At 52.8% G+C, this 18,787-nt stretch overlaps 1 protein-coding gene across 1 annotated transcript in view; it reads right to left on the bottom strand.

Annotated features, from left to right (window-relative positions):
* Positions 1 to 18,787, bottom strand: part of FGF18 (fibroblast growth factor 18) — a 74,353-nt gene extending 55,566 nt beyond the window's left edge. Inside the window, exons 1-2 of the mRNA XM_052772240.1 lie at positions 18,433 to 18,787; positions 18,115 to 18,151 (exon numbers count right to left, since the gene is read on the bottom strand). Of these exons, the coding sequence (XP_052628200.1) occupies positions 18,115 to 18,151; positions 18,433 to 18,464 (69 nt within the window). The 5' untranslated portion in view covers positions 18,465 to 18,787. The remainder of the gene's footprint in view (positions 1 to 18,114; positions 18,152 to 18,432) is intronic.

Below are 18,787 nucleotides of genomic sequence, written 5' to 3'. Positions count from 1 at the left end.
CAGCCTTCACAACAGTCCTGATCTGCAAAAATCACTGCTTCCACAAGCCTAAGCTTTCCAGAATATTCCCCTTTACAGCTGAAATCTCCTACCATGGTTTCTCCCCAGACGGTTTTGCTGGGGAAGAGCTAAGCTCCCACCATCGCCACTTCACCACAGTTCTTTCTGACACTGTCAAGTTCAGTGAGGGCAGAACAAAATCCAAAACAATTCCCCCCCTTCCCGCCATGCCTCCCAAGGGGTGCACTCTCTGCACGGGGGGAAGTTTCAATATTCGTTAATTCCCCACACGCTCTGCTGACCCGTGGCAACATCCTTCAGGCTTCGCACAGGCCATGCGTGACCCAGATTCCCTGCATGGCTCTCTGCTACTGCCACCGCTACTCGCTGCTAGCACCAGGACGTAAATATCTTTCAGAAGTAGTTTCATGCTGTGTCCCTCCTCGTGGCACGGGTATCGCTGCAAAGAAAACTGCAACAAGGCTTTGCAGAACAGCCCACAACCAACCCCTGTGAGATCATGGATCCACAAAGCCAGCAGTTGGATTTGGGGAGCTTGGCATGCTACAACTGCCTTCACTACCTTAACAAAAGAAAACAAAAAAAAGTTTCTTTTCTTCATGGAGAAAATACTCCTGCTGAAATAAACTGCCCTGATATGCAGGAATTAAAACCCTTCAGCGATTCAAACTGTTGCAAGTAGTTGTCTATTAGTGTTTTTGAGCAGTTGAAACAAGCATTCAAGAAAGAAAACCTCGAGAGGAAACCGTAAAGTCTCTCCAGCCCAAAACACACTAAGAGCAAACCCGGTCTCCGACGAGGCAGCAGCGCAGTAACCCATGCCTGAGCACGTATCACCCGCACGGCGAGCTGCGGAGGAGGTCCCTTTTGAAGCAGACCCAGCAGCAGCATCCAACTTGCTCCCAAACAACTTAAAAGCCTTTGTGAAAAGCACAGGGAGCTCTGCAAAGGCGAGAAATAAGGGTGAGGGGGCTGCCCCTCCCCTATCCCCACTCGTCCCCGGGGTGCTGCCAGCTGAGCACACGGTTTGTCCCCATCGCCCGCTGCTCCTCGCCCCATTTCACATGCAGCGGTGGAGGAGCCCAGCTTGGCCACACCGGCTGGGTTGCAGCAGAGACCGGGGCAGTCCTCCCAGTGGGGTGCTCCTGGGACAAAAGCTGCAGGCACCCCACTAAAAATACTTACCAGCAATTTGTTCGTCTCTTCAAACGAGACCTGAGCCCAATTACTGAAAAACCCGCCAGGTTCAAAGCACTCCCGACCTTTTCTCTCCTTCCCTCCATCAGCAGCAGCTTCCTCCCGGGGCAGATGCTCCAGCTGCAAACCCGTTTGGCCACGGCAGTAGGGCAGAGCGGAATCCCCAAGCCCACTCCCCTGAAACCGCTCAGGGGTTTTCCAAATCCCAGAAAAACGGCAGAGTCATTCACCCTTAGGACTTACAAAGCCGGTTTAAAGCATGGGCCCATCAGGTCCAAGGTGGTATCTCTGGCTCTTCTGCTCGATACCAGCCCAGCTGGGACCTCCACGAAAACAGGAGCAAAAGCACAAGACATGGGAAACCCAAGCGATTCTCGGGAAAACGCCACCATCAGAAGGAGACAGAAGGTCACCAGAGACCGCTCTCCCCATAAAAGAAAAACATTTGCAGTGGCAGCACTGCAGCAGCGAGCCGATATTTACCCCGGTAGCTCCTTTCATCCCGGTCCCCTGACATCGTCCAAGGAACACAGAGATCCCTGCTCCCACTGCAGAAAAGCAACTCCCTCTAGGGTAAAACATGGCAACTGCTGAGCAGCGCACATGAGTTCAGGGCAGGATTTCCAAAACACCTTTTTCCATTGCATTTGCAAAGAAAACAGAGATGTGGCTAACAACTATCTCCCTGGACGGTAGCTCCCAAGCACTGATCTCACATGAAAGGTGGCTTCTCCAAAAGCACACAGCGGATTTAGCAGAGGTGCCTGGAGACCCTATCGAATTATCCCATGCCACTTTTCTTTTGTCAAGTTTCCTCTCTGGAAACCTTTTACTACGCTCCAACTGGTCCCGCTCCTGCTTATTCTGGCAAGATAACACCTAGTGACCCTACACGGGAATGGTGCCAAGGGGAAAGGGACTTCCTCAGGTGTCACTGCTCACACATCCCATGATTTGGCAGCCTCTACACAGTTCTGGGATATAAGAAAATGGTTGTGACCAGGGACAGGGAGGTTAATCCATCTAACAATAACTGGAGGCCAATCGGGGGATTTACTGAAATGGCAGGAGTCATTCTGCTGGGAATGCTTGTGCTGCTGCTACCTCACTTCTGCCTAGCGTTCATTCCCACTAGCCTGCCTCCAGTTTTTTCATGCCTGCTTTTAGAACTGGCTGACATTAGCTGTTTGAGACCCCAAATCCCTCCGATAGTTTGCACCCTCCCCTCCTACATTTAAAGTTTGTCTTCTCCATCATTCAACTGAGCATCTTCTTTACTCCCACCATCTCCAACGGCACCACTCTGAAGGGAGACGTTTGCAGGTTCAGGGCAAGTACCAAGTCCGTGTTACGGAAACTACCAAAACATCACTGGAAACTGGTAAATACACAACAGCCTCAATGGTTACATGTCTCCTGAATAGCGACCTGCTAATATCAGTTATTGAGGGGGAAAAGTCCTGTCTCTCTGCGCTGATCTCTCTTTCAGAGCCTAATTACAACACCCGACGGGGATGCCCAGCTTGGGGGACAGCCTCTCCAGGCTCTTCACCCTGGCCCAGTGAAATAAAGCCGGTGACAGCAGGGCTGGTGTTGCTGAACGTGGCTGACGCGTGGCAGCATTACGAGGGGTCACTGTGGACCTACGCTTCCCCAAACACCAGGCTGAGCCGAAGCTTTGTGTCAAAACAGGAAAAGGAGTTGTATGTGAGGAAGATCTCTGCAAACTTTAAGCTGTGATTCACAGAGACGGTGACTTCTCCTCAGGCCTAAAAACCCAATAAAATACCAACCACCACTGGGCATTTCCTTTTCTCCTTCCAGTTCCCATGTGTCAGGGATGCTAGCAATATGTAATGACATATTCTCCTTCCTTGGACTTCACCCACCATATCCAAATAGTCAATCAGACAAGCCCTGCCTTGGGGTACCGTTGGAAGAGCCAGGGGCACAACCCTTGCTCTTTAAAAAGCAAAGTACACAGCTACATCAAAAAACAAAATTCACAGAAAGGGGACAGAGGGGACGTAAGTTTCATGTGCCCTGTTCACGCAGGGGCCAGAGATGCCCAGCGCTGCTGTGCCACAGGAAGGCTTGGGTTGGGAAATGCCATTGGAGGCTCCTGAACAGGAGAGAGCAGGGAACTGGGACAACAGCACAGCACAATCCAGCAGGAGACCAGCTCCCAGGAAAAAGCCACTGCAGCCCTCTGAACCCACTGGGACTTGTTAAAGGCAAGGTCCTGTGGTAACAGCGTTGAGGAAGAGCGGTCAGGGTGAAAAGTGGAGTAGGCCAGCAAATTACCTAAAAATAAAGGGCAATTTGTGAAATCACAGCCATGGACATGAGCACCCCCGCCTTGTCCTTCAAACAGCTTTTCCCCATTTCAGTTGCACACTTTGCCAACACATTGCTGACGAGTTTCCTTTTCCTCTCCCCAAGTTACCCTGACCAAGCACCTGCACTAATAGAGTTGTTCCTGCGTAGTTCTCTTCCCATGTACATGAGAAACATCTTTATTTACAAAAGTCTTGCAAGCTATTTCTGGAACGGGGCTTTCAAGAGATGATTTTGATCAGTAATTCACTTATTTGAAACATAAGATGCAAAATTTCCTTCGTCTCTGCAAGGGAGATAGTTTCTTTTGATCTTGCTTTATGCTTTGCTTGCCTTGCAAAACCTATTTCATGAACTGTAAGGCAGGATGGAGCTCTCTGGATGTCCTCTGAACCCCAAATACATCACCATGGGAGCCCTGCTGACGTAGGAGGTGGACAGAACCAATTTCCATCTGAAAATGTGCTACTTACTTTAAATATCTCTTCAAATCAACTTACCTGGGCAGACCCACTTCTATTTAGCAAAACTCAATTAAAATCATCATTAACAACAACCTTTTCCATTTCCCATCATTTCTCCAGGGTGGCCCTACCTGAAACCACGATCTGAGATGCCACAGAGTAACATGCTGCAGAGCTTCCAGGAGCCATCAGCAAAGCACAATTTCACACCGAAACCATCCCCAGTGTAAGACCAAGACATTAAAAAATGGCTTAGAAGTTCACATTCAGTGAACAAAACACACGGCCAGCTCCAAAAGCTTCAAGGGAAAACACAAGAGACAGGAACCACCTCTTTCTCAGTGTGAGCACCCAAGATGCTCCTCATCAAGCCCAGCGCTCTCGCAAGCCAGCGGAGAAGCTGCCAACCCAAAGGTGGTCAGCAAAACAAGGACTGAGAGGGAGGTGAGCCCCGAAGCTGGGCATCCCCCGGACCCTGCCCGAGGGCATGTTTGAGGAGTTCAGTTCACTGCTGCCCTCCCCAAAACAATGCTCCCGTACCATCGCCGCTGCTTTCAGCCTGCCGCACGCTGCCATGCGCAGTGGCAGAGTCCCCTCGGCTACACACGGTGACACACTGCAAGAACTGCCGGCACCATCCCGGAGATGGGAAAAATGGCTTTGGAGCAGTAACTCAGTGCTGCCAGTCACACCGGCTTGGTACCTGCTAACAAAAGAGTCGAGCATCTATTTGGCACTCCCGGTTTCCCTTTACAAAAACCCGACTGCCACAGGGTCCCCTTTCTGGGGAAGCCGGAGGGTACTGCATCACTGCCTGCTCCTGCTCGCAGGCATGTGTCTGATCAATTCTGCTTAAACAAGTTACCCCCAATGCAAACCCCAGCCTGCTCTCTTGGGCTAATGGGCTCCACGAGCATTTTCACTCTGACTTACAAACTCTGCTCCAGGTAGCTCCATGGAGCACCCACAAAATCCATCAGCCGTTAAGAGGGAGCAATAAAAAAATATCCCGGCTGGGTTAGTCTGTAAAGGCTCTCATCCACCACAGCCAGCCATCACCCCATACCTGCCAACAGCCACGAAACTTCTCCTTCCCTAAAAGTTCTCTGAAATACATTCTCAAGCCCTATTCTCTCTCCTGTTTATACCACATTATCAGGAAATCTCCAAGTAATTTATAAGCCCACAAGCTCCTGTGCTAACAGGGCAATAAATCACATTTATATACCCCGTCGCCTACTGTTCGGAGGGCTGCGGTGCCGAGCCTGCTGGCCGGTCGGTCGGTCGCGGGGCAGCAGCCACTGCCTTCCCCAAACCCTCCACCCTCTGCAGCACATGATTTGTTCACAGGAGAAGGCAGTTTTGTTCCGCATCAGCCGGATGTTTATTTTTTAAGTACTCGGAGAGGATTCCAGCCTGCGTCCTACCTCACTGCGTTTTCCCCATCCAACACCGATACAAGCACACAAAAGAGGGTTTTCTTTTTACGAAATCAAACCAAAGGAGGAGGATGTTTTTGGCTATTTTCCTCGAGGAAAGAGGTTGCCCATCTAATAATCCCAAAATGGGCAGTGGGTTGCTGGGCTTTCATGTGTGCCTCTGAGCCTCCCCTCGCCGTGCCAGGTCACTGGTTTTCTTTTCCACGGAGTTGCAAAACCCCTGAATAACAAGGTTTGTGCATGGAAGTGCTGACACAAACCTTAACTACAGCATCCTGAACATGATACCAGAATAAGGACGCTCCCTGTGTGGCCCAGCATATGGATAAATAAAGCATTTCAGCAGCCAGCGCCGACAGATCATAAACCTCCATGAGCATAAATACCAACAACAACCCAAAAAGATTAGAGGGCTTACGGGTGAGGCAGGCTGCGATGATTTAGAGTTGGGGTGGAAGGGTCATTATTGCTGAATAGGTGGGGGCGAGCGGGCCAAGGAAATCAATAAACCATTCTGCTCCCAGAGAAGGAAGGGGCCACAATAATTGTGCAAACAGACATTTTCCGTTTGAGGCTGGAGATCTCCACCTCACCCAACATGGATGGATGTAGGGAACTCACACTGTCTTGCTGAGAAACAAGGACTTCACCCCGAGACACGTGCCCCGGGAGCTCCATCACTCGGAGGAGACCTCACTTAGGCACCTCCCCGGATGCGACTCGCTGCCGGAGGCAACTTCAAATGAACGCAGACCCAGGCAACGCTCATCTCCAGCTCATTAATTTCATTTTTTATGAAGTTAATATATAGTTGGGATAAGGATCTCGGTTGCTTTCAGCATCACCACCAAGTCGGAGCTTTTCCAGTGCCTGGTTCTAGCACCATACAACCAACCGACAGGTCCTGCCAGCACCGGTTATCTTCAAGGGCCAAAGACAAGCTTTGGGGCCAACTTCACCCCTGATAAAATAACCATGTTTGCGAGTTGCCACGCTTGCATCGGAGGTGGAGGTGGTCCCAAAATTAGCCACAACGGATTGCGGCATCCTACAGCAAGGATGGACACAAAGCTTTGCTGCCAGGTTTCCAGGCACACAACTGCTGAGCCACAGAGTTCAAAGACAGCAAGCAATTTCTCCTTTGCCTCTTCACTCTTCTCCTTCAGTCCTCCCCATTCCCAATTCTTCTACCTTTTTTCCCCACTTTCTTTCTAGGGAACAGAGCAATGGCAAGAGACACCAGCTTCAGGGAGTGAAGACCCTTTATAAACAGAATAAATACATACTATACAAATAAATAACTATTTGTACCTAATGGGCCAATGTACCTAAAAGCCCATCTTTGGGACATACCGTAGGAGGTCGTTCAGGGAACCAGCGGACAGTGGCAACGCCTGTTATTCCCGTGAAGAAACCTGAGTTCACAAGCACATACAGGTGCAAACAGTGACGATCTTCATTCCCAGCTAACCAGAACTGTGAGCCGATGCTGGTGGTAAAAGTACAGGAACCTGCTCTGGTCCCTCTGAGTGAGCCAGTCTCCTCCTCTGCTGCCTTTCCAAAGATATTTAAAGAAAACGCTCTTTATATCAGTTAATGAAATAGCTCAAAACCTGCCCAGGTCATTTCAAGCTTATTGCCTGCAGTTAATGGCTTTCAACTTTACTTGCGATCTTGAGAGTTTTTAAAATCAGTAATTTCATCTTCCCTCCAGAAATAAATTCCTCAATGCTTTCACTGCAAAAATATTCCTAGGAATGGACAATTCTGCTGCTCATGTACTAAAGACCGCACAAAAAAAAAAAATCAGATTAATATTGAGCCTTATCAAAAGCATGGCATAAACCATGTGTTGAATTTAATCCAAACCAAACTGTCAATCTGCCTTCAGGATCAGATATAACAAACATGTGAGCCTAGGGCCAGAAATGAAAAGCACGGTTTGTTTTCTAATAGAAGATTTGTACTGATGTCTATTAGCTGCGCTCCTGTGTGGAAATCTTCACACTGCAAATGCCAGACAACTAGGATTCCTTATCTTTCTGCTTTGCTGAGTTAGGGAAAAGTTTCATTTGGTTTTAATTAATTTAGATTGCAGGTTTCCCATTTTCAGGGAACAACTCTCAACAGTTTTGGAAAATAAATCCTTTTTTGAAACATCTTAAATAGGGGAAAAAAGAGGCGTTACAATGGCTGAGGCACCTTCCGAGGTTTGGGCTGCTGCAGGTTGCAGGTAGCAGGGAAAGCCCAACACGCTTTGCTGCATCCATCACCAGTCACCAGCAGCGGGGAAAAAATGCTGCCAGCGGGAAATTCAGGCCAGCCGTGGGCAAACACAGACAGGAGACCTTACGACATGAAGCTGGACATTCCCCAACTGCCCTTTCTTTGAACCACCGGCGTTCACGCCTACAGCACCAGGATGCTGTAAAGCACCGTGCCTCGGTCCAGAGCCCCACGGGCACCCGGCACACAAACGGTGCCAATGAAACAGTACGAACCGTTCCCTGTTTGGTCTGGGAACGCCTAGAGCTCCCGTTTGGTCTGGGAATGCCTGGAGCTCCCCACCTCCCCAGGCCTACCACCCAGCTAACAGAGCAGCTTTGCGAGCTCAGCCTTGCTGGCCCTGTGTCAGAGAGCTAGCACAGATTTTCTTTAGAAGTGAAACCCCGCAACTTAACCTAGTGCTGTTCAGCTTCTCGGCATGCACGGCGATGGTGCACACAGGGGAAGTCAGGCTCCTAGAAAGAAATGAAAACTGCACAAATAAATTCAATTTCTTCTTCGCTAAATTCAAATGGCAATTAAATTCCTACTACCTACTCTTTCAACAGAAACAGCACAAAAGCAAGACCTCTCCCCCTCTAGCAGACTATTCCCATTTATTTACTCCCTCTCCAAATTGGCGAACGCAGCCCGGCTGACCCAGGAGCTGGAGGCTCCGCTGCGATGCTCGTGCTAGCGGGGTCAGGAGCGAGGCTGATGTTCTCGGGGTGCCTTGGGGACAGCCCAGTCCCGTCCCCCACCTTGCCAGTGCTTTGGTGGCTCAGCTGCTCCTGCGCAGGTTAGGGGGGCAACCCCAGCAAAACACTGGAGCAGGCACCTCATTCACCGCATCCACGTCTGCAGGCATCTGCACATCTCTTAAAAATTCAGCCCTGCAACCTAGCTATCAATTTTGCCACAAATCGGTCAGTTTGGCTTGCAGGTCAGAAGAGTTCTCTCGTAGGGGCTGAGATAATGCTATGTCAAACTCACAAAATAAATACACAATATAACCGGGGGGGGACCCTCCATGCCTGCCCCGCAGACCACAGCTGGGGCTGGCCAGCACTACCGGGCAGAGCTGCCCTCACACCTCCCTTCCAACCCGAGATGCACCAGCTTTGCCGATCACTGAAAACCCCGACGCAGAAACACGCACGCGCCCTTTTGCACTGCAAAAGTTTTCCGTCCCCCATTGCCCCATGGTTAGGCTGGCTTGTTGCACAGCAGAACACCCAACACGGAGTTCCACATCTAATTTCAGGTGAAGTTTGTAGAAGAACCGCTTGTTCCCCGGGATAAAAATGCCATGTGTACGCGGCATCAAACATTATTCCTGTAAAAGGCCCCAACAATCAGACCTGCTGGTCCTCCTATTGATTGCTGGGGGGCTGTTTGCTATTCTGATCTCAGCTGGTCGGAAGTCTCCCCAATCACCGCAAGGTCGCGACCACGGGGTCAGAAACCTGCACTACATACATCATAATTTATTTTACAGATAATCAATACCACACTGCACCATGCAATCTTACAGTACAGCCTCACATTGAGGGACTGATGCTACTCATACAGGATTGTAACCTTAGGGCCTGGCAGCTTAAAGGGGTCAAAATCAGCTTTCGTTTTATAGTTGGAAATCATGGCTGGAAGTAGAGTACGCACCCCACTCGCTGTTAGCTCGTACATTCGTACAACTGAGTCAAATTCTGCCTACGGTTTTAATCCAACTTGGGAAAATAAACATTAGTATCTCTTGAGGTTCGTACCTGACAATTCGACAGAAGGCGGCCAAGGAGCAGCACGGTTAGCGGCTTGCCCGGGGTTTGCAGGGAAGGAGGTGACCCCAGTCCCACCCGCAGGTGAGGGAACCCGTGCGATCGCAGCACCGCAGTGCCAGCTTTCCAGACCCCCCCTCTCTTCAAATGGATTAAGAGCAACAGAGAAGCAGCAAAATGTCCTTCTATCAATATCACCCTTATCCCATTTTCTAATTTATATTCCCAGGGCCTCCTAACCTGCCAGCCGTGCCCACGGTCACCCAGCACACGCGCTGTGAGCCCAGTTATTTACCAGGCTCGCCACTGCTCCCTGCATTTTTCTGTTAATTCTGGATTTCTGCAGAAGAGGAGCTCGGGGTATTCCAAAAGATACAACAGCTTTTTAACAAGCTGTCCTTAAAAATGATGCCAAAGATAGTATTTTAGCAGGAAAGAAAGGGATTTGAAATATGCAGCAGGAGAACAAGGAACCGGGAGGAATAAGGAGTGCTGGAAATGCCTTGTAGGAAGAGCAATCCGTTAATTAGTTAATTGCTGCATTCTGGTATTTGTATCCATGCAATATGCAGCTCCCTGGGACCTTCACCAAGGTTTAGCATTCATCAATCTCAACGCGATTTGGATTATAAAACATTAACGGGGGAATCGCAGGGCACACCCAGCCCCTCGCCACTCTGCTGCCCCTCGGTGCCAGCCCCCCCGTTGTTTGCAGGATCTGGCCCCTCAGCCTGGCCACCGCTTGAGGCTCTGCCCTGGCCCCAGCGAACCCAGGGAGAGCACTGCCTCACCTTCCACCACGGCGGGGGCCGAGCCGGACGGCCGGGCTCTGCCTCGTCTCGCGTCACGACCAGCCACACGGCGCTGAGCGGGACCTGCCGGACTGTTCCCCACCGCCCGCTTTTTATCCCGTTTCAACCGCCCCCCGAGGCAGGGGCTGCGATCACCCAACACCGCAGCCTCGGATCTTCCCCCTTTTCTCCCAGCTTGCCTCCAAAGCAAAGTTCACCTCAGCCGGCATCGCCAGCGGGCTGGAGGGGCACGCGCTCAGCGAACAGCCACGAAGCAGGAGCAGCACCACACCGAGACGGGAGCTAGAGGCAGGAGGATGCTGTTAGAGGCCGTTATTGCACTCTAAGGTCAGTATGTTAAAGGCATCGCGGATTTCCCGGCAGCACGACCCCTTTTCCGCTGGCTGCAGCGGAATAAAGCAGATAACCTCGTGAAAAAGCAAATGCGTGCAGGGAGCAGGGTGTAAGTGGAGTTTGGCAAAGGGCACGGCGCTGTGCCGGGGGAGGATGTGCTGTCGCTACGTGGAAAACGCTGCCCTGTGGTTTAGCTTGAAATCCAGCTGTTTGTGCGGGCAAAACAGGCAGGGAGGTGTCAAAGCGCTGCCCGGGGAGCCCAGCCCCGTGTCGAAGCAAGCCGGCGAGCCCGACGCCGGGGGCATGAACCCCACGGCCTGCCCCGGCCAAGCAGGGAAGATTGGCACGTCGGCTCCCACCCACCGCAGCCCCCGGCACGGGAAGGAGCTCACACAAAGGGAAACACGCAGACCATGACAGGCTAAGCCTCCTCCTTCCTCTCTCTGTTCCCCTTTCTTTCTCTTCATGCTATGGCGAGGCTGCTGAATGCCAATAGGAAAATACTTTGGCAGAGCCAGACAGTCTTTTCTATTTTGGGTTTTTGTTTTTTTTTTTTTTTCTTACTTTCCCTCCAGCTGCTTCGCTGGATGCCTAATCCTCCATGGACATCTGGAGAGGTACCAGGACACAGAAGCGACATACCAGGTAGGCAGCGTAATGCACAGCTCTGCATAATTTCTGGTTGTACCTGCTGTTACGGCACAGCAGGTGATGAAAACACAAAAACCCAGGGAAGGAAAGAAAAAAAAAAAAAAGAAGTAAAGTTCGGATCTGTCAGGGCCAGAGATTCCCAGTGAAAGCCCCCCCCAGTCTCAGCAGCACAGCGCAGGAAGGTCACGCTTTGCAGCGGAGCATCTCTCTCGGAAGCATCCCGGGGGCTCCTGCCTGCCAGCCCCATCGGGGCGGCGTGCTGGGCTCACAGGCAGGAGGGTATTTAGGTGCTTCCCTGCGCCCCAGGCTTCCACCCCCCCCAGCACGCATGGCGTGACCTACCCCAGCCTTCCCAGGACTGGAGCAGTTTGCAGAGACCCGAGGCAAAGGCCCCGGCAGCAGGTATCCATCCTCACATACCCCTGCCCGGGCACCAACAGCAGCCACTCCTTTTTTTCCTTTTTCAAATCACGCTGTTCCCTGAACACATTTTTCACCTGCTCTTATCACAACTGATATCTAAAGTGTCCGTATCTGGGGAAAATCAAAACGAAAGCAGCTATTGCGCAGCGAGGGTGGAGGGAAGAGACGAGAGAGCATGACAGGGGTTTTCCCAGCTTCTAAGGAAAGGAAGAGACCCATAAAACTACTCCCAAGGATCCAGGAAGCAGCTTTATAGATCCAAAAAAATTATTTTCAGCCCCAGGGGAGTCTTTCTCTTGAGCTCAGACTCCCACAGCAGAGGGAGATATCCACTTGCCCAGCCAACCAGCTTGGCACTATCAGCTTACAGCAAAATCAAATATTCTGAGTGGCCACCTGAGTCTCCTGGATGCTGTTCGTACTACCTGGGCCCCCAGAAGCCCTCAGCAGCCACCCCCACCTGCCCCTCACCAAAGGACCTGCCACCAGCTGCATCACGTCCCAAATGCACCTGCAGGGCTTGGGAAGCGTCACCCTTTGCCCGTCCCGCTCTTTTCTTTCCTGCCTCAGTACGCTATGGCCAGGCTGCTCTACAAGCAGAAAACAAGCAGGGTTTGAGCGGGCATCCCTCCTCCAAAACCCAGCACTGCTCTAAACCCAGCATCGCTCACCTCCATCCAGTCTTGGACATGCCAGGTGCAATAAGGAAAGCAAAACAGAAATTAAATATAACAACCACAATGCATTCAGCTATCTTGAACAGGGGAAGTCTGAACCCCGCACCTACTATACCCTTCTACGCACTCTCCTCATCTCCTGAGTCTTTCTCTGTTTCTCTGAAGCATCTTGCACGTCTCTAGAGCTTTGAAAAGACAAATCGCAATGCATGCGGGTGTGCGGATCGAACCATCCCAGCCGCAGCTCTGCTTTTCTACCCATTGCCACAACACACCCAGAAAACACCAAGCCCCCAAATGCTGAAGGAGTTCACGTTTGTTTCTGCCTCACTGGGATAGCCATCTGGAAACCAGCTTTGTCCTTGCAAATCTTCCTGCTAAACATGTGTTTGAAGGGTCTTCTGGCAGAGGACCTTCCCCAGCACATCGAAGGGCTGGGGACTGTGGGAAGCAAAGGCAGCACGTGCCCAGGGCAGGCAGCCGACACCCACCGGGGTGGGGGGGCACGGGCTGCGTACCCCCATCTGTGTAGGAGCAAGACCCACACCTGCACTCAGCCCATGCTAATCTCAGTCTCGCTTTTCCCATGGGAGAACCAGAGCGTGCACCATCAGCACAAGCGCCGGGCCGCTGCCGGGCTTCCCCGCTCCAGCCCACGCCACTGCTCCAACGCGTCTCCTCTTCCCCCACGAGCCCGAGCTCTCCAAAGGCCGGGAGGCAGAAGCAGGGCATGAGGGGCAGCTTCAGGACACAACACTTCATAGAACCAGAGCAATGAGTCAGCAGGGGGGAATAAAAATCCCTTGTGGCAAGCAGCATGGTCATTTCCTGGAGAGCAAGGGGGTTTTAAACAGGAACAAATGGTTTAATACGCAACCAAACCCTGCCTCTGCGGGGCGCAGACTAGGGGAGCCACCCGAGCAGGCACTGCATCCGCTGCCGCGAGTCCAGCAGCAGCGCAGACCCAGAGTCGTGGACCATCTCATCAACTCCAGCCCGTGATGGGGTCATGCGCTTCATCAACGTCGCTGAGCTCCTCCTCCTCTAATTAAATCAGGCTTTGCTTATGCAGTTTCTCTTGTCTTCTCACTGCCTAAAAATTAAGTCGGCTGAGATCAGAAAAATCAACAGAAAACTTCCCAGCCTTTCCCAGACCACCTTTGCCATATTTTGTCCTTCACAGCATCACTTGTACAACCTGTGTGTCAGCAGCCCCGCACGAGCGCGGGGTGGGCCAGCTCAGGCAGGTATTGCAGCACGGCAGGAACCACAGTGAGACGAGGCTGGAAAGCAGAACTCACTTCAGACGTTTCCGCAGAGGAGTGCTACCTTCATCCAAGGGGGCTCAGACACCCTCGCAGAACAGGAGGCAGGTGCCGGCACGGGGACACTGTGCCGAGGACTCGGTGGTCCCGGTCCAGGCTGAGCGGAGAGAGCGAGCGCAGGATCTCCCAGCCCGGCTGCCGCAGGGCGCCGGGCCCCCGCCGAGTCTCGGCACGCAAGAGCTTTGCCGCAAGGAGCGGAGCGGTATGCCGCAGCGAAGCAGCACCTGCGCTATCCCAGAGCGTGGGCTTCAAGAGTGACGCAGCGATGCCAGAGTCCCGGAGCCTCGATCCCTGGCAGCACACGCAGCCGTGGCCACCATCTCGAGAGAGATGCTCGTGCCACCCAAGGAGGGCGAGGGCAGGGTAAGCAGGGACCCTTGGCTCCAGCACCGCTTCACACCCGCAGAAGGAGCGGCCAGGAACCCCACGGCAAGGCAAGCCGGGCGGGCCGTGACAAGGACCACGGTGTCCCCGGTGCCGTTCGGTGGCACTCACGTCCGACCGCCCCCAGGGAGGACGGCTGCAGAGCAGCAGACGGGGAGAAGGGAAGGAGCCGCTCAGCAGGCTCACGCCTCCGACATGTGCTGCGCACAGCTTCGCCAGACCGCAGGATCTGGCTCACTGAACGTGTGGAAGCAACACTTCTCTGTGTCTCACTTTACAAAGCCCCAAACAATAACTGTCTGTCGCTGCACAGGAGCTTAAGAGAAACATAAGTTGCTATTGGCATGGCGCGCAGCAGCCTTCCTCTTACACAACACCAGCAGATGTGAAAATAGCCCGGTGCTGCCTTGTGCGCTCCTCTGACCTCCTGTTTGCTTCTGGATCAGATTCCAAAGCTGGATCTTAACCTACAAGAGCCATAAAAGCAAAGGATTTGGCCCTATCAGGGACCTCTTCATAATCTAAGACAGATGCGCTCCATGTAGAAGAACACGCCGAGGTTTATCAGGGCAGGAAAGAGGCTGAGGCAGCATCAGCCTCCGCTCTACGGCATGGCCGGGGCAGCCCATGCAACCATCGCCCCATACTCCGGCTGACAATGCGCTGGAGACGGCCCTGGGGCAGAAGAGCTGGAAACTCTTGCAAACCAGGGCAGCACCCAAAACCTCGCATCCTGCTGCTCAGCCTACACCAAAGCTGCCTCCAGCCCCCACGTGCCCTGGCGAAGGGGGACCTCTGAGCTCCTGAGGTCCCACAACCCCGACCCCGATGTCCTAAGGGCCACTGTGCCTGCCAGAGCCAGCACGGCATGGGACATGCCCTCCATCCATGCAAGGTGCTCCTCGGGCTTCTCGCCTGCTTGAAGAGCAGGGACTGACTCCAAAGCCAAACCCAACACCGCTCCAGGACATACAGAGGGGAAAAAGCACGTGGAGGACAAATTGCCTCTGGAAGTATGAAAAGGCAGCGGGAGAATTAAACTGAAGGATGCTAAAGACAAGCAATACAGGGAGAGTTTAGTAACTAGCAGTGAAAGGGCATCCCTAAGAACAACCTGCATAAATAAATTAGTCTCTCCAGTGTCCCCAAGGATATCCAGTGTCCCTGCTGCCTTCGGGACTGCGGCAACCCCAGGCAGCAGAGGAACTTCCCAAGATGCAAGAGAAGAAAACAAGAGACAGGGACATTGCTGCCACGGGGGAAGGGACCGGAGAACGAGCTGTCCTCCTCGCAGCCCTGCAAGGCACAGGGCTGCTCTCACGGCCGTGCCGGCGTGCAGCCGCCAGCACCCATCACCAACACTCCAGCAGTGCTCCCCTCTGACCCACCACGTGCTATTCCCCAGTGTCCCTCGGTGGAAATGTCACCCGACAGCAAAGCCCTGGAGGAGTCCGACTTGTCCGGGAGTCTAAATCCTGCTCCCGAAAACTCCGGTCCCTCTGACCTCCCCACGGTCCGGGCTGGGGAACGCCTCTCCAGTGCTGCCACAACCTGCCCACGGGTGATGCTACACCCGACCGGGTCACCTATGGGTGGCTGCAGAGGCGGGCGCGGGGTCTACGAGAAAGCTTTTAGCCAGCAGCTGAGCTACCATACCACCGAACTGCAGGCAGCTCGCACGTCAACGCACCGCAGCCTTTGTACACGAGTAACTAATAGAAGATAGAAAATACCCGAGCCATGGTATTTTGGCCCAGAATACCTCCAGCCCCAACACGCGCTGGAGGGATTTTTACCTTCGCATGCGGAGCCACAGGGTAACAGTCAGCAGCAGAGGAGCGTAATTCTAAGACTAACACGCGGGACGACCCGCTGATCGTGGCTTGCAGGGGAGGGCAAAAGGCAGCCTTAGAATATAATCCATTTCAGGCGCTCTTAAATCTCCCCAATACAACACAGAGCCCTTTAAGCAAAACTAAACAACTTCCTTTAGCCTAAATAAATATTAAACCTAAGTGATGCATTAATTTACTCAAGTTCACCAAAGGCTAACTCCTACCCAAACTGATCATTATAAAAGAAATCCTATAATCCCTCGCTCCCATTCAGGCTCAAAACATGTAATCCCGTGAATAAATCCAGAAAGAAAGTGTAACAAAATGGGCAATAAAAACTTACAGCATTCACATCTTTTCATCTACCATTAATACTGTAAACACTCACTCGAAGGCCCTTGAGTATGACTAATCTAATGTTTTGGCTCCCAACGCTAATCGCCGAAAGAGCTCGCCTCTCGGCGTAACACCCAGCGAGATCCGCCGCCCCTCCGGCCGCGGCCCAGGACACCTCCGCAGCACCCATCTGCAGCGAATCCCCGCCTCAAATCCCACAAAATGCTGCAAAATCAGTATGAAATGGAGCAAGTATGGTTCTAATAGCACCAGAGCACAGAGCTTTTCTTTTGCTTTTTTTTGCTTTTTTTTTTTTTTTTATTATTTTATTGCCTTGGAAGCCTGCAAGCTCCAACTGTATAAATGCCAATAACTTCCCAAGTTTTAAGGCTGCTGAAGTAAGAGATCAGATTTTAGCAAGTGCTTTCCAGGCAGCCAGCCAAACTTTTTCTGATTCACTAAAAGCACCGAAGGGAGGGGGAGAGGGAGGGGGCTGGAGGACTGATTAACTTCAGTTACCGCACAAGCGCAAAAAAATGTCTCCCCGCTGCAAAGGGTGCCGTCGCTGCGAGCCCTCCGCAGCCTGTTATTCCTCGGGCTCAAAAAAAAAAAAAAAAAAAAAAAAAAACGCACCGGAGAAATACAGCAAACGCCTTCCAACCGCAGGGTAATTTACAGCTGTGGATCCTCTCCTGACGAGGAGGCTGCTCCGCCGAGGGGAGGCTCTGCTGGTGTTAGGTTCAAGCTGCAGTTTTCAGAGGGGATGAGAAAAAAAATGTGACCGGGGATTTTTTTGAGGGATGGGGGAGCAGGGGATGGGGCTGGTTTGGGGTTTTAGCTTGGCCAGAGGAACGGAGCCCCCTCCAAGGCCGCGGCTGTGCTCATCCAGGACCATCCCTCGCCGCCGGTGGGTATCTGCGAGAGGCTGAGCAGGTGCAATTGCGGCCAAGGCACCGCGTGGGGCCGAGGGGGTGGCGTGAGCGGCCCCCAGCCCCAGCGGGACGGTGGGCAGGAGCCACTGGGGCAGCGGCACCTGCTCTGCCTGTGACCCCACAGGTGGGTCCGCTCTGGGATGCCCAGCTAAAAATGCCCATCCCAGGGAGGTGCGTGGTCCCGGGGCTGTCGGGGGGCAGCGGGCGCCCCGGCACCCCCAGCCGCCGTCCCCGTCCCGCGGGCGCCTGGGCTGCAGAGCCTCGCCGCTCAGGGTGTTCCTCCAACGGCTTCATTCCTGCCGAGGCAGGATCAAAGGCAGGATCTGACTTGGACGGCTTTCTACTGAATAATGGGGAGGGAGCACGCAGCCTCCTTCTCCTGGCTAGGGAAACTCGTGTTTTTCAAAGTATCAGTTTTTGGGAGTAAGTTCCCTAGGAAGGGAAAAAAAAGAAGGGGGGGGGGGGAAGAAAAGGAGGGCAAGCAGGAGAGCGCCTGCTCTTCCAAGGCAAGTGCATCAATCAACATTGTGCAAGGAGGAGAGTCCAGCACTCCCTCTCACATCATTAGCCAGGCTAATGCACTCCAGAGGATCCCGCTATGGCAGGCTACCGGTGCACCCGCCTGCGCCCCAACCCGCACCGAGCGGCCGAGCACCCGCGGCAGCTGCGCCGGTGGGGCCTCGGCACAAGCGGTCATTGAAAAGGAGCTCAGCGAGAGGGGCAGCCCCATTGCAGGGCAAGTGACGCTCCAGCATCTGGCGCGGGGATCGGTTTAATACGGCTATAAAAACTAGAGGGGGAAAAAAAGTGAAAGCCCTAGCCAAAACTGCCTGGCACTCCGAGGTCAGCACGCCGCCTTTGTTTCTATTTTACAACCAAAAGCGAAAGAGGACAGAAAGGACACGTACCTGTACCTGAAAGCACAGCAGCAGGAAATGTAAACATCTGGAGAGGAGAAAAAAAAAAAGCAACACAAGATCAAATGATGTGGTAAAATGGTTAAAGTTGATTTTTTTTTTTGCTTTGTTTTTGTTTGCAATTTTTTACAGGGTGCAGAGCGATGCTCTGCGTATAAAAAGGCTCGGGTCCCGATTACCACCTGATTGCAAGGAAAACGCAACCGGAGCCTCCAAAAGGAAAGTTTAAAAAAAAAAAAAATCATAAAACCGGTAAAAAAAATTTCAAGCCACTAACAAAAATATTTAAAAATATGCCATAATCCTTACAGGCAAGTGCAGGCTGAGAGCAGTGAATACATCGCTGGGCGAGGAGAGGGGGGAGGTCAGCGGCTTCACGCTAGCGGAGTGCAGTCCCCCACCGCCGCCCTGACATGGGAGCGATCCGGCCGGCGAGCTCCGCTCCGCGCCGCTCCGCTCCGCGCCGTTCCGCGCCGCTCCGCGCCGCCGAGAAGTTGTGGTACCGCCCGCTTTGCCTCCTCCGAGTGACTCGCTTAGGCATCAGCTCTCCTCTCCCCCTGTCTCTCCTCCTCCTCCTCCTCTCCCTCTCTCTCTCTCCGCCTTTGGGGGGGATGAAGGTGCTTATTGTCAGTAACTTCCGATCATCAGCGAGTGCCCCCCCGCC

This window comes from Harpia harpyja, chromosome 20 (genome assembly GCF_026419915.1).
Source record: "Harpia harpyja isolate bHarHar1 chromosome 20, bHarHar1 primary haplotype, whole genome shotgun sequence".
NCBI lineage: Eukaryota > Metazoa > Chordata > Aves > Accipitriformes > Accipitridae > Harpia > Harpia harpyja.
The sequence above is the reverse complement of the archived record's forward strand: the minus strand, read 5'-3'. Positions and strand labels throughout refer to the sequence as shown.